The 14780-nt window shown below is 48.9% G+C and overlaps 1 protein-coding gene across 3 annotated transcripts in view; it reads right to left on the bottom strand.

The window, feature by feature from the left end:
- The window catches only part of Nkain1 (sodium/potassium transporting ATPase interacting 1), a 45641-nt gene extending 30861 nt beyond the window's left edge, over positions 1–14780 (bottom strand). Inside the window, exon 1 of one of the 3 annotated variants that reach the window (XM_008848280.1) lies at positions 14613–14780. In XM_008848280.1, coding sequence (XP_008846502.1) covers positions 14613–14666 — 54 coding nt within the window. In that variant the 5' untranslated portion in view covers positions 14667–14780. The remainder of the gene's footprint in view (positions 1–14612) is intronic. The other 2 variants (XM_008848287.2, XM_008848303.1) reach the window with 2 other exon arrangements.

The raw sequence follows: 14780 nt of genomic DNA, 5'->3' as shown, positions 1-14780 counted from the left end.
GGCTACGGGGAACTCCCAGGGCTGCCCAACCCCTGCCACACAGCGGATGATAGGAGTGGCTCTAATTATACTCTAATTGCTTTCTTCCAGGCAGTTTCTCTGGAGCCAGGGAGTTCAGAGTTCGTGAATAAATGAAGAGGGAGGAAGTGGGAAGGGATGTTTATTGATCCACAAATCTCTACGCGCCACAATCTGCCCTGTAAATGCTTGGGTCGGCAGTAGTGTGCAATTTTGAATGTATACAAACTCACATACACCACTGGTAAAATCCCTCTCTCCCTATAGCAGCTCACACTGGTAATCTCAGCATTAAGGAGACTGAAGAAGCAGGAGGATCTAGAGTCCAAGGACATCCTCAGCTACATAGTGAGTTTGAGGCCAGCTGAGCTATGTGACAGCCTATCTCACATAACAATAAAACCTTCTCACCATAACAGACTGATGGGGCTATGAGGAAGGCCGAGAAAAGTGTCCCAAACTTACTTTAGGTCCCATTTCCAATGCTACCCCTGACTTGCACAGTGACTTGGACAAGTGTCATAGTTAATTTCGGCTGTCAACTTGACACAGCCCAGAGTCACTTGGAAAGAGGGAACCTCAATCAAGGAATTTCCTAGATTGGCTTGGCTGGTGGGCATGTCTGTGAGGCATTTTCTTAATTGCTAATTGATGTAGAAGGGTCCAGCCCACTGTGGGTGGTACCATTCCTAGGCAGGTAGGCCTGGGCTGTATAGCTGAACAAACCAGAGAGCAAGCCAGTGAGCAGCATTCCTCCAGGGTCTCTGCTTCATTCAATTCCTGCCTCCAGGTTCCTGCCATGATGGACCGTTAAGACAAATCCTTTCCTCATCTCCTCCCAAGTTGATTTGGGTTCTGGTTTTCCTGAGGGTTTTTTTGTTGTTGTTGTTTTGTTTTGTTTTGTTTTGTTAAGATATTCTTTTTTTAATATTTTATTTATTATTTTTATTTTACGTGTATGTGTGTATTGCCTGCACATAGGTAAGTGCACCCGTGTCGTGCAAGGCCCAAGGAGGACAGAAGAGGCCATCGGATCCCCTGGAACTGGAGTTATGGACAGTTGTTAGCTGCCATGTGGGTGCTGGGATTCAAACCCAGGTCTTCTGAAAGAATAACCAGTGTTCTTAATTACTGAGCCATCTCTCCAGACCCCGAGGTTTTTTTTTTATATTTTCTTTTTATAATATTTTATTTATTGTTTTTATTTTTTGTGTATGAGTGTATTGTCATGTATGTATGTAAGGGCACCCGTGTCTTGCAATGCCCATGGAAGTCAGAAGAGTTCATCAGATTCCCCTGGAACTGGAGTTACAGATGGTTGTTAGGCACCATGTGGGTGCTGGGAATTGAACCCGGGTCCTCTGGAAGAGCAGCCAGTGCTCTTAACTGCTGAACCATCTCTCCAGCCCCTTCGTGAGTTTTTAAAAGATTTATTTCTATTTACAAATACGAGTGCATAAATGTTTGTGAAGATGCCCTCGGAGGCCAGAAGAAGGTGTCAGAGCCCCTAGAACTGGAGTTACAGATAGTTGTTAGCTGCCATGTGGGTGCTGGTAACTGAATCTGGGTCCTTTGCAAGAGTAGCCAGTGCTGTTAACCAGTGAGCCATCTCCATCTCTCCAGCCCCTGATCCCAGTTTTATCACAGCAACAGAAAGCAAACTAGAATAGCAAGTCACAGATCATTTCTGGGATTGTCTTCCTAGTTAGTGCCAGGGTGGAATTGACATTTGACAGTCCCTCTGAAAAAGCTGGCCTTTCTCCTGTCAATTAGGGAATCAAAAAGTTAGAAGAGTCCCGAGCTATGCCAGGTGAGTAATTGTCCCTCCAATCAAGTGTCTCATTCTCTAAGGAAAACCAGCAGGAGACTCCAGGGAAGTGACACACCCATGGGGGTGAGACACCTGGTGGTTGGATGCCTGCTCTGCCTGTCACCCACTGTCAGGACCTTGGACAAGGCTCTTAACAAGCCTTCGGTGCCTCTGGTTGCTCCATCCACCAAGTGGGAACAACAGGATGAATGCTGAAGGTCGGCACAGGGCAGATAAACTTCAGTCTAGTGCCTGCACACAGCTCGCTTAGTGCCAGTTAGGACAGGGAACACCAACAGGGACCCTGCAAGGAACAGGCTGCTCCTGCATTATAGAGAAGTCACTAAAAGGTCTGGGAGCGTGGCTTAGCGGTACAGAGCCCGCCTAGCAGGAGCCAGGTCCTGTTTCAATTATCAGCACCATAAAAGAAAGGAAAGAAAACTAGTTACAGACAGATCGAAGGTCTCCCGTACAACACCATCCATTAAGTGGCCTGCTTTGTCTGACCCATCTGTGTTCCCAGGAGCTGGCACATAGTAGGTTATTCATAAATAATATTGTTGGGTCAGATGGTTTGGTGGTTAAAGGTAAAAGCTTGGTGACCTGAGTTTGATCCCGCAAACCCTCATAAAGGTGGAAGGAGAGAACAAACTCTCTTCCTCTGCCCTCACACACATGCTCCATGGCATGAATGCACACACACACACACACACACACACACACACACTAAACAATATCCTTTTTTTGGGGGGGTGTCTTTTTGAGATGGGGTCTCCCTGTAGCCCCAGCTGGCCTGGAACTCACTATGTAGACCAGCCTGGCCTTGAATTCAGAGATCCCTTTGCCCCTGCCTCCCAAGTGCAAGGATTAAAGGCGTGGGCTACCAAGCCCAGCAACATTCTTAACTATAGAAAAATAGAACGAAACCAAAAAAGGGGTCAGGTAGGTGGTGAAACCCCAGTACCTGAGAGGCAGAACCAGGATCAGGAGTTCAGGGTCATCTTAAAAGCCCAGTAAATCTCTATTAGAGAACACCACGCCCAGAGACTCCATGGTCAGTTTTACTTACTGGGAAACAGAGTTCCACTGTGCAAGGTCACAGAGTCAGGTACATTTGAATGCCAAGTATAGTAGAACTGTCCAGACCTTGGCTTTTCTGTGACTACGAGATGCTGGGATGGATTTCCACAGGACCTTCTACCACTGAGTAGCTGGAGGATTCTGTGGGGCCTGAAGCTCCCCTTGGGGACTACCTGCTGGCTCCAAGGCTGGCTTGTATAGGGAGGAGCGTTGAAAGACAGGAAGGACTAACTTGCCTTCCTGACCAACCTGAGTGGCCCCTCCACTCCCAAGGTATCTGCAGAGGCCTTGGAAGCAATCCAAGGGCCCAGGACCAGAGCACTATTTGTCAGCTTTGCATGGTGGCGACAGGCTCGTCTCCATGACAACAGTGCAGTGTGAAGGCATCTCAGCATCATTAGGGAACGCACTGAGTAGTATAAACAGAGGCTGCAGTAGATTACACGCCTATTATGAGCAGTCTTGGGCTCGAAGTACTGGTAATTATGCCTAATTGTGCATTTAATTGTGTAATTGAAAACCCACATCTCTGGTTCAGGCTGGGGCTGCAGAACCTGCCCCCCTCCCAAAAGAAAAGAGACTTAGGTGTGAACCCTTATTCTGAAAAGCTGAGGCTGCCTCTTCTCAAGCAGGGGGTAAAATGCCCCCATACTCCTGTTTCTCTGCTTCTGGGACCTAGACCTCCAAGAGGTCCTGCCTTAGGGTGGGGTCAGGAAGAAGCAGGCTCAAGGCAGAGGGACCTAAGAACACACTTCATTATTTGTGATAGCATTTTATGCTGCTGGCACTTAAGATGTGGCATCTGGTGATTCCAGAAACCTGGCTCATTATTAGATTTATTACATGTCCAAGAAGTCACCCAACCTGCACACATAATCACAGATGTGGACGGGCAACACACCACCTGGTTATCAGCTCACCCCTGGAGAGCCAATTGGCTTTACTTGAGGGGGAGGGGGCAAAAGTCAGAGGTTGAAACAGGGTCTATAGCCCAGTCTGTCCTGGAACTCACTACGTAGCCCAGGCTGCCCCCGAACTCACAGTGATCCACCCCTGCAGAGACTCTATAGTCTGAAAATACTGGAGCTCAATACCCTTCTCCAATTCCCTGTTTCACTGGGGAAAATGAAATCTGGCAAGTGGGTATCAGGACCCCAGGATTCTGAGTCACAGCTGGGGATCTATTCATACCCCAAGATGAGACAGCCCAGCTTCAGGTCACACTCTTTACAACCCTGGGAGTTGGCTGCTGTTATTATCCCATTTCACAGATCAAGGGAGATCAAGTACACACGACTAAACAGAACTGCGGCTTCACCAGGCCTTCCACCAGTGGAGGAAGAGACAGGATCTAGTGTCTGCCCCAAGTACTTTCAGAGTCAAAGAACCTTCTGTTTCCTATCCTAAGCATTCAAGGGTTCAAGACCTTTGTGAGCTCCAGCTCTGCATATCTTATCTCAAAGGAGTTTCCTGGGGACTGGAGAGATGGCTTGGCGATTAAGAGCACTGGCTGCTCTTACAGAGGATCCAGGTTCGGTTCCTAGCAACCACATAATGGCTAGCAACTGTCCTAACTCCAGTTCCAGGGGATCTGATGCCCTCTTCTAGCCTCTGAGGGCATTGCACACACGTGGTACACTTACATACAAGTAGACAAAACAGTCATACACATAAAATAAAAATAATTGCCGGGTGTGGTGGCACACGCCTTTAATCCCAGCACTCAGGAGGCAGAGGAAGGCGATCTCTGTGGGTTCGAGGCCAGCCTGGTCTACACAGTGAGTTCCAGGACAGCTGGGGCTACAGGGAGACCCTGTCTCAAAAAGACCAAAATAAAATTTTAAAAAATGAGTTTCCCAGGGGCTGGAGAAATGGCTGAGAGCATTGACTGCTCTTGCAGAGGACCCAGGTTCGATTCCCAGCACCCACATGGCAGCTATGAACTGTCCTTAACTCCAGTTCCAGGAGGTCTTCTGACCTCCAAGGCATTGCACAACACAAGTGCACTCACATACATGCAGGCAATACACTCATACACATAAAAAAATAAATAAATAAAAGTGAAAAAAAAAAAGTTTCCCAACAGTGTAGAACCAGGTTATAGCTATCCTAGCTTAGGAAAGTGTAGGTTAAAGTTCAGAGACATTAAGTGTCTTGCCCAAGGTCATCCACTACAAAGAGGCAGAATTGGTACCCAAAGCCAGCCAGATCTTAAGTTCAAGATCCCCTAGCTGGTTTGAGATGCAGGGCCAGGAGGCCAGGATAAGCCATGAAACACACCACTACAGCTAACAGCTCATCCCCAACCTCTGTGTTCATCCTCCCACCCTGCTGACAGAAGTGAGTATCCTGAGAAAGGAGGTGTGCTTTGCTGCCTCAGGCTCTCCATCAATCTCTGAATTAAACCCTGTCCCTCTCCAGGCCAGGACAGGAAGAAAAGGACAAGACACTGGGATTCAGCTCCAGTTCCAACCCCAGCTCTACTCCATGGCTTGGATCCAGTTTTTATTTATTTATTTTTGGACAGGATCTCATGTAGCCCAGGCTGACCTCAAACTCACTATGTAGTTGAGGATAACCTTGACCTTCTGTTCTTTCTACCTTAACCTCCTGACTTTGCATGTACCACCACATCCAGTTAATGTGGTGCTGGGATCATGCATGCAGGTCATTAGCCTCGGTGACAATTGCCATTATCTGCCGAGTCATCTCACCAGCCCTTTATGATGATGATGATGTTGACGATCATGATGATGTTTGTATATATGATGTGAGGGGGTATGGAGAGATCAGAGGACAACTTTATAGAGTCAGTCCTCTCTTTCCACCTTTGCGTGGTTCCTAGGAATTGAACTCAGGTTGCCAGGCTTACTTGGTAAGCTCTTGTACCTGCTGAGCCATCTTGCTAGCCCTTTTGCTGTTTTGTTTTGTCGGTTTGTTTTAGACAGGGTCTCACTATGTAACTCTGGATGGCCTGAGACTCTCTACATAGACCTAGCTTGCCTCAAACTCAGAGATCTGCCTGCCTCTCCTTCTCAGGTGCTGGAATTAAAGGTGCCCACGTGTCCAGCTTGTTTTTGTTCTTAAAGATAGAATCTCACTCTGGGGTTAAGAGCACTGGCTGCTCTTACAGAGGATCAGATTCAATTCCCGGCATCCACACCGCAGTTAACAACTATCCTTAAGTCCAGTTCCAGGGGAGGGATCCAACGCCCTCTTCTGGTTTCCTCCGGCATTGCTCACATGTGGTACTTACAGGCAAAACACTCACACATAAAATTTTAAAGATTAAAAAAAAAAAAATAGGGGGCTGGAGAGATGGCTCAACAGTTAAGAGCACTGATTACTCTTGCAGAGGACCCAGGTCCGATTCCCAGCACCCACATGGAGGCAACAAACCGTCCTTAACTCCAGTTCCAGGGGAATCTGACACCCTCTTCTGACCTCCACAGCATTGCATGACACAGGTGCACTCACACACATGCAGGCAACACATACATACACAAGCACATACACACACCAGAAAAAGTAAGAAAGGGGGCGACAAGATGACTCAGCAGATAAAGCTAATTATCACTATGCCTGACAACCTGAGTTCCAGCCCCAGGATCCACATGGTAGGAAGAGAGAACCAACTCATGTAAGTTTCCCTCTGAACTCCACACATGCATCATAACGCACATGTGCTCCCCCATGGTATAAATAAATAAATAAATAAATAAATAGTAAATAAATAAATAAATAAAAAAGACAGGCTCACTCTGTAGCCCAGGCTAGCCTGGAATTCCCAGCAATCCTCCTGCCCAAGCCTCTTGAATGCTGCTTACAGGTATAAGTTATCATGCCCAGCCTGTACCTACTATTATGGATCCATGGATAAACCAGATAGCACCAAGGGACATGAACCTAAAGCGCCTGGCTCATAGCAGGCAGCACACAGAAGGATGGGATTATTTCCCATGGAGCCCCATATTTTCCACATAAAGAAATGAAGACTTGGGCATGGTGATGCACTTTTACAATCCCAGCATTTAGGACATGGAGGCAAGAGGATCAAGAATTTGAGGCTAGCTCAAGATACATGAGATCCTGTCTCAAAGAACAAAAATAGAAGAGAAGGAGGAAGAAGGGGAGGAGCAGGAGGAGGAGAAAGGGGAGGAGCAGGAGGAAGAGGAGGAGAAAGGGGAGGAGGAGGAAGAGGAGGAAGAGGAAGAGAAGGAGGAGGAGGAGGAAGGGGAGGAGAAGGAAGAATGGGAGGAGGAGGATGAAGAGGATGAAGAGGAGGAGGAGAAGGAAGAAGGGGAGGAGGAGGAAGGGGAGGAGGAGGAGGAGAAGGAAGAAGGGGAGGAGGAGGAGGAAGAAGGGGAGGAGGAGGAGGATGAAGAGGAGGAGGAGGAGGAGGACGAAGTGGGGAGAAGCCACAGGCAAATAGCCTCTGGTCATGAGTACTTCTCTGGGCCAGGTTCCCATTTGGCTCTTTCATTTCACCAAAACTGCCATGTGCCTTGTTTTGACTACTTCATATAGGTGAGGAGGTGGCAACAATGTCTGTCTGACCCCAGAGCTGTGCTCCTGACCCCTGTCATTCACCGTCAGTTAACAGGCACTCTCCTGCCCACCCTGCAAAGCAACCACCACTGGTCCCCAGAGCCCTCCTCATTCCCCATGGCTCTGCTCATTGCAGGCTACTCAGAGGGCTGTCTTGTCTCTGTCTGCCCATCTGCCCAAATGATGGAATCTCCCAGCTTCATTTTGTCCACAGGGGACTAAGGAACAGAAGACACCAGTGGCCTGGACAGCCCAAGGACCTCAAGCCCCAGGCACAGAGTGGGACCCTCAGGAGAAGCCATAAGCCTGCAGCTGCAGGTGCTGTGGAGCACAAGCCCCCCCCAGCCACCTCCCTCCAACAACTATTGCTAATAACCGACATCCATCAGCTGGACCACGTTTCAGGCCATTACTCGCAGCAGCTCAGCTGGAAGCTGCGTATTTCCCCCCTCACCCACCCACCACCTTCCAGAAAGCAAAGAGCTTTCCAGAAGGGGAATAAAAAAGATGGCATCAATACAGTATTATTATTATTATTATTATTATTATTATTATTATTATTATTATTTTAGTACCTACTATGTGCTTGGCACCTAAGAAAAACCTTTCTACCACTCTTTGAGGTGGTAAGGACTGGTACCTTACTCAGAGAAAGAAGCTGTGGCCCCAGGAGAATGCATCAGCCCAAGGTCAAAGAGCTGGGATAAGAACCACCATGGCAGGGGGGACGACACCCCCCACTCCCAAGGCTCACAGTACAGCAGGATGCATGAGCCCATCAGAACTTTGTTTCAGATGAGGAAACTGAGGCTGGTGTGGTATGAGCTCACAGCTTCTCCAAGAAGCAGAAATGGGCTGGCTTTCTCGTTCTACCACAGAATAGCTTGGTGACCTCAGGCAAACCTCCTGGGGAACCTCAATTTCCTCATCTGAAAAAGGGGACAATAAAACCACCATCTCATGCTGTGGAATTATGATACTAAGAAGGGTAAAGGCAGGAAAATGGCTAGCGTATATTGATCGTTTAACATGTACCAGGCACTTTGCCAAGCACTTTACATATGTAAGCTCATTTGATTAAATGAGGTAATGCATATAAAGTGCTTAGCACAGGCCTCCTGAAATGGGGGTGGGGGGGTAGGGGAGTGGGGAGTTGGATAATGATGATGATGAAGAAACCAATGATGAGTCCCTGGGGCAAACATCCCGGGTTCATCCCCTTATCAGAAGAACAGTGGCCAGGTAGGTTCTGGAAGGACATGAATGAGGAAGGAAAGGCAGAGTTTGCCCAGAGGAGGAAATATGCAAAAGAATAAAAATTAGGGAGTCACCTGAATTAATGACATCAACATGCTACAGCAAGAAGAACCCAGGAGACCAAAGGACCCAAGAGGTTCTGTAGAACAGAGGGGAACCGCAAAACTCCAACCCCAGCCTAGACACTCTCAGAGAGTCCCAGACAGGGAGAGCTGGCAGGACCCCAGAAGGCAAGCCTCTGGTCCTTCCCATTTCACAGATGGAAAAATCAGGTCTGCACTGGGTAGAGACGCCAAAATATGCAAGATGTCAGGGACAGAGCTGGAGTACAGGCCCCCCTGGCCCTCAGCTCAGCACCCAACAACCTGCTGCTTCCTACAGAAGAAGGTACAGGAACACCTGGGTATATCTGGGCTACAATTCCACAGTATAGTTTATGAACTGCTTCCTCTATCTGGCACGGCTAATAATTTTGAGTGCAACCCCCACAATAATCCTAATAACCAGGAACTTACAAGCTGGCGGAGATGGCTCAGTGGGTAAAGCGCATGCCACACAAGCATGAGGATCTGAGTTCAACTCCTCAGCACCATGTAAAAGTCATAGACAGCTGCCTGTGCATGTGATCCCCTTAGAGAGGGGTGTAAGATAGGAGGATCTCTGTGCTTGCTGGCCAGCCAACCTGGTGAGATCTAGTTTCAATGAGAGACTCTGTCTCAAAAAGTAAGGTGGGGGGGGCTGGAGAGGTAGCTCAGCAGTTAAGAGCACTAACTGCTCTTGCAGAGCACCCAAGTAAGGTTCCCAGCACTCACATGGTGGCTAACAACCGTCAGTAGCTCCAGTTCAGATGATCCAACATCCTCTCTGGGTATTGCATATATTCACATTTGTACAGACACACACAAAAAAATCAGGAACTGTTGACAGGCAACAAAACTATGCTTTAGAGAAGGGAAGTGGCCAGGCATGGTGGCACATCCGTAATCCCAGCACTCCAGAGGTTAAGGCAGGAGGATCACCACAAGTTCCAGGCCAGTTTGGTCTATATGTGAGATCCAAGCCAGCCTGGCTACCACGTGAAACTGTCTTAATAACAACAGCCTGGCATGGTGGTGCATACCTTTAATCCCAGAACTCAGGAAGCAGAGGCAGAGGGAACTCTGTGAAATGGAGGCCAACTTGATCTACACAGAGAGTTCCAGAGCCAGTTGTGGAGGGAGACCCTGTTTAAAAAAAAAAAAAAAAAAAACCAACAAAAACCAACCAACAAACAAAGGGTCTGGAGAGATGGCTCAGCAATTAAGAGCACTAGCTGCTCTTACAGACCACCCATGTTTGGTTCCCAACACCTACATGGATGGTGGCTAACAACCATCTGTAACTCCAGTTCCAGGGGATCTGATGGGCTCTTCTGGCCTCCACAGGCACTGCATGACACAGTGTACCTACATATATGCAGGCAAAACACTCATACACATAATAAATTTAAATGAGAGATGGCTCAGCGGTTAAGAGCACCAACTGCTCTTACAGAAGACCCAGGTTCGAGTCCCAGCACCCACATGGCGGCTACAAACTGTCCTTAACTCTAGTTCCAGGGGAATCCGAAGCCCTCTTCTGACCTCCATGACATTGCAAGACACGGGTGCACTCACTTACATGCAGACAATACACTCACACACATAAAATAAAAATAATAAATAGCTGATGACCTGAGTTCAATCCTCTGGACCCACATGGTGGAAGGAGACAACCTACTCCCAGGAAGTAAGCACACATACACATAATAAATAAATATATATACTCCCAAATTAAAAAATAAAAATAATAATAAATACAATTTTTTTTAAAAAAAGGGGGCTGGAGAGATGGCTCAGCAATTAAGAACACTGGTTTTTCTTGCAGAAGACCCAGGTTCAAATCCCAGCACCCACATGGCAGCTAACAACTGTCTTTAACTCCAGTCCCAGAGGATCTGACAGCCTTTTCTGACCTCCACAGACATTGCACAACATGACACGGGTGCACTTACCTACATGCAAGTAATATATAGATACACATGAAATAAAAATAATAGGGGGCTGGAGAGATGGCTCAGCGGTTAAGAGCACGGACTGCTTTTGCACAGGACCTGGGTTCGATTCCCAGCACCCACATGGCAGCTACTAACCACCCTTAACTCCAGTTCCAGGGGAATCCCAACATCTTCTTCTGACCTCTGAGGCATTGCACCGCACGGGTGCACTCACATACATGCAGGCAATACACTCATAGACATAAAATAAAAATAAATAATAATGGTGGCACACGTCTTTAATCCCAGCACTCGGAAGGCAGAGGCAGGCGGATCTCTGTGAGTTCAAGGCCAGCCTGGTCTACATAGTGAGTTCCAGGACAGCTGGGGCTAGAGGGAGACCCTGTCTCAAAAAGACCAAAAATAAATTAATTAATTTAATTTAATTTTTAAAAAAATAAATAAATACAATAAGAAAAAAAAGAAAGGAAAGCAATCACCCAAGATCACACAGCCAGGAAGTAACAGAGGGACTTGGAATCCAGATGGCTCAGGTCGAACTCCAGAGCCTAACCTTCAGCCCCACACTTGTCTATGTCAATGACACAGGCCCCACCTGCTTCCCCTGACACCCCACTCACCTCCTGCTCTGCTCCTTCATCCCAAACAAGCCCAGCCCGATACAAAGAAAGGTAATGCAAGCAATACACACATACACATTCCAAGGTATGGAAGCGGCTTGCTTCGCAATAGAGCTTAAACCCGCTGGTAAAAGAAAACAATAGTTTCTCCTCTTACATTTTCAACTGAAAAATAGCTAACAGCCTCTTTAATCACTCAGTGCTTTGGATGAGAAAACTGAGCCTCCCTCTCCCCTCAGGCTGAGGCATTCAACAACCAGAGAACACATTTTGGAAGCTGCCAGGCTGCAGGGACTCCAGGGGGTTAGTGAGTGACAGCTGGAGGGACCCTCTTTGCAATCAGCTCAGAGCAATAGAGCCAAGAGACCGATCTTCAAGTCCCTCCATGGAGGGCTTCCTAAATGGTCTTATGTAAACCTCAGGAGCTGCTGAAGCCTCCCAGGTAGGGTGTGGGAGAAGTGGAATCCCACCCAGGCCTAAGCGGGCTTCCTGCTGGTGAAAGAGTGGCTGGAACTCTGCAGTAAGAACTTGGGAGGCTGGGAGACCCCTGAACCACTTTTGCTCCTCCCTACCCCACCCCACCCCCAGCAGCTTCTTATGCTATAAATAAGGCAACAGAGGAGTCTGGCCTCCTGCCTGGATCCCAGCTCCTATAGCACTTTTTGAGTAAGTTACATCACAGGGTCACAAAGAAGGTTAAATGAGTTAACTCATGGAAAAGTGCTCGTAAGGAAGCTGGTACCAAGTACATGCTCCCCAAAGCTAGCTATTATCAGCAGCTGAGAATGGGCACAAGATAAACTGCTAACAGATCCACCTTTGGGGAGAGCACCACGCATAGGAAGAAGAAGACTTGCTTCCATAGTCTGCTCTAGGAGTATTTATTCATTTCTTAATATAGGCACATCACTTGTTAAGCTTAAAATAATATAGTTTAGCCAGGAGTAGTAAGTAGCACATACCTTTAATCCCAGCACTCCAAAAGGAGGCAGAGATGGGTGGATCTCTGAGTTCCAGGCCAGCCTGGTCTACATAGCAAGTTCTACACCATCTAGGGCTACAGGGAGACCCTGTTCAAAAAAATGTAGTCTTTACGTGGGGGTGACGGGTCTGCTCTACCGATCCCCGACTCTCTAAGGGCTTGTTACTTGAATGAAACAATGCAACTTAGGAAACTAGTTCATGGCCTTAGAGAAACAGGTGTATATGCATTCTTGCAGTTTCTTTTATTTTCTTGAATAAAAAGAATTATTTAGAAAAGATATGCCATAAAAAAAAACACAAAAAAATGTAGTCTAAAGTTTGAAAATTAATCTGGGTATGATGGCTCATGCCTGTAATGCCTGCACTCAGGAGGCTGAAGCAGGAAGAACTGCAGAGAGTTTAAGCCCAGCCTGAACTACAGAGAGCCACATTTAAAACAAACAAAAGCAGGAAACGAATCCTTGGAGCTGGAGAGATGGCTGGGTGTGTGGGGGGGGTGTTGGTTAAGAGTACCCACTCCACGGCCAGGGGATCTGAGTTTGGTCCAGCACACGTATCAGGTGACTCGAAACTGCAGGTAACTCCAGCTCCAGGGGCTCTGACACACTTTTCTGAACTTCAAAGGCACCTGCCTGCACTCAGACACACACACATAATTAAAAAATAAAAATCTTTTAAAAACAAAGAAAAGGAATGCTCTGAAAAGTTTGAAGATTTCTTAGCATTTTATGTTCTTCAAAGTAGATAAAGGAGAATATTTCTACTACCAGCCCAGAATTGCCAAATAACCGATTCCTTCATTTAGTTTACAAATATTAATGAAGTGCAGGCCGCTGTTCCAGCTGCTGGGGATTTAGCAGGGAACCAAACAGGCCATTTCTGCGCTTCTGGAGTTTCTAAACTACCTGGTGGTGACTAATCCCCTCCACCACCCTTGGGGATGGACACTTGGCAGACAGGAGGCCCAAGTGTCCCTGTGAGGGGACATCACTAGGGTTCCAAACCTGGGGAAGAAGAGGTCCTACAATGGCCCAAAAGGAAAATGCTACGGATGGCAGGTTTGGGGATTGGTGTCCCCAAAAAGGAAACGAGATGACAGAACACTTGCACATCCTGCTCAAAGCCTCAGTCTCCATTATCCTCTGCACCTGCTGGGAGGAGGACAAGAGCGGCATGCAGACCAAAGACCCTAATGATGTGGCCCACAGGAGTGAGGCCTGAGGCACCCCCAATTCACTGGCAGACCTGAGTCCTGCCTGGAGTTTCTACCCACCACTGCCTCAAAGACAGCCCAGAGCCCCTAGATATTGGATCTCAGCTCCAAGGGAAGCCGGGGACTCCAGTCTCTCCTTGATCATCCTCCCAATTCACAGTTCAGTGGTAAAACTGGTTCCCCTTAGCCTTCAAATTCACTCTGCTGGCCCTTCTGAGTCAAAGACCTCATTTCCCAAGCTGGGTCAGGCATAGCGTCCGTCCCCTAGACGTTGTGATTCTTCTCAGAACCCTAAGTGTCCCCATCGACTTGTACCAGAGAGCTCTGTGCCTGACCCCACCCCTCTACGGAAGGAACAGAGGGTTCCTGGGACGTAGGGGGACACCATGAACAGCCCAAAGCCCCAGGGTAGGTCCGGTGCCGGCTAGGTCAGGCAGGCCGTAGATGCAGCAGTTCCCAATGACCCTCCCCAGAGAGGCAGTTCTTCATTCATCCTAGGCCACCCAGTCAGGCGGGTGACCGGAGGCAGAAGCAACACAAAGGACCGCTGAGTGTTCTTGGAGTCTCAGATCCCACGGCCCAGACAAACACGGAGCAGAAATGGCCAGATATCCAGAGATACTCCAGAGACACACACGGGAGCAGAGAGAGACTTTGTGAGAGACACTCACAGGGGCGGAGCCCAGAGGCAGAGACCCAGAGCTAGAGAGACCCCGCCAGCAGCGATCAGAAGGGAAACACGCGGGCAGGGCATGCACAGACCAGCCTCGGACACACCCCCAGCCCCAAGAGAGCCAAGGTCCCCGAGCGCACCCCCAACGCGAGGCCACTCGTGCAGAGCAGGAGGACGCGTGGAGCCCCGGCGCGGGGCCCCAGCTCGGTGCGCACTGGACCGTGCTCAGGAGCGCGGGGCTGAGCGGCGAGGAGCGCACACAAAGAGGCGGCGGCCCGCGGCGGGGCAGGCTCCCCGGGCCACCCCGGTCCCGGGTCACCCGGGTCCCCGGCCACCCGGGTCCCCGGCCGGGGGATCGCGCCCCACCCGCTCACCAGCTGCAGGCAGCAGAAGGCGACCAGCGTGCAGCGCCCGCTGCACTTGCCCATGGCTCCTTCTCGCGCCGCGCGGCTCCGTGTCCTCCCGATGGCGCCCCGGGGCGGCGGGGCGGGCGACTAGGGCCGGGCCCGGGAGCACCCGGTCCCCAGAGCCGCGGCCGCCCG

This window comes from Nannospalax galili, unplaced genomic scaffold (assembly GCF_000622305.1).
Source record: "Nannospalax galili isolate Female #2095 unplaced genomic scaffold, S.galili_v1.0 scaffold111, whole genome shotgun sequence".
Lineage (NCBI taxonomy): Eukaryota > Metazoa > Chordata > Mammalia > Rodentia > Spalacidae > Nannospalax > Nannospalax galili.
Note: the sequence above shows the minus strand (reverse complement) of the source record. Positions and strands in the feature narration are given on the sequence as shown.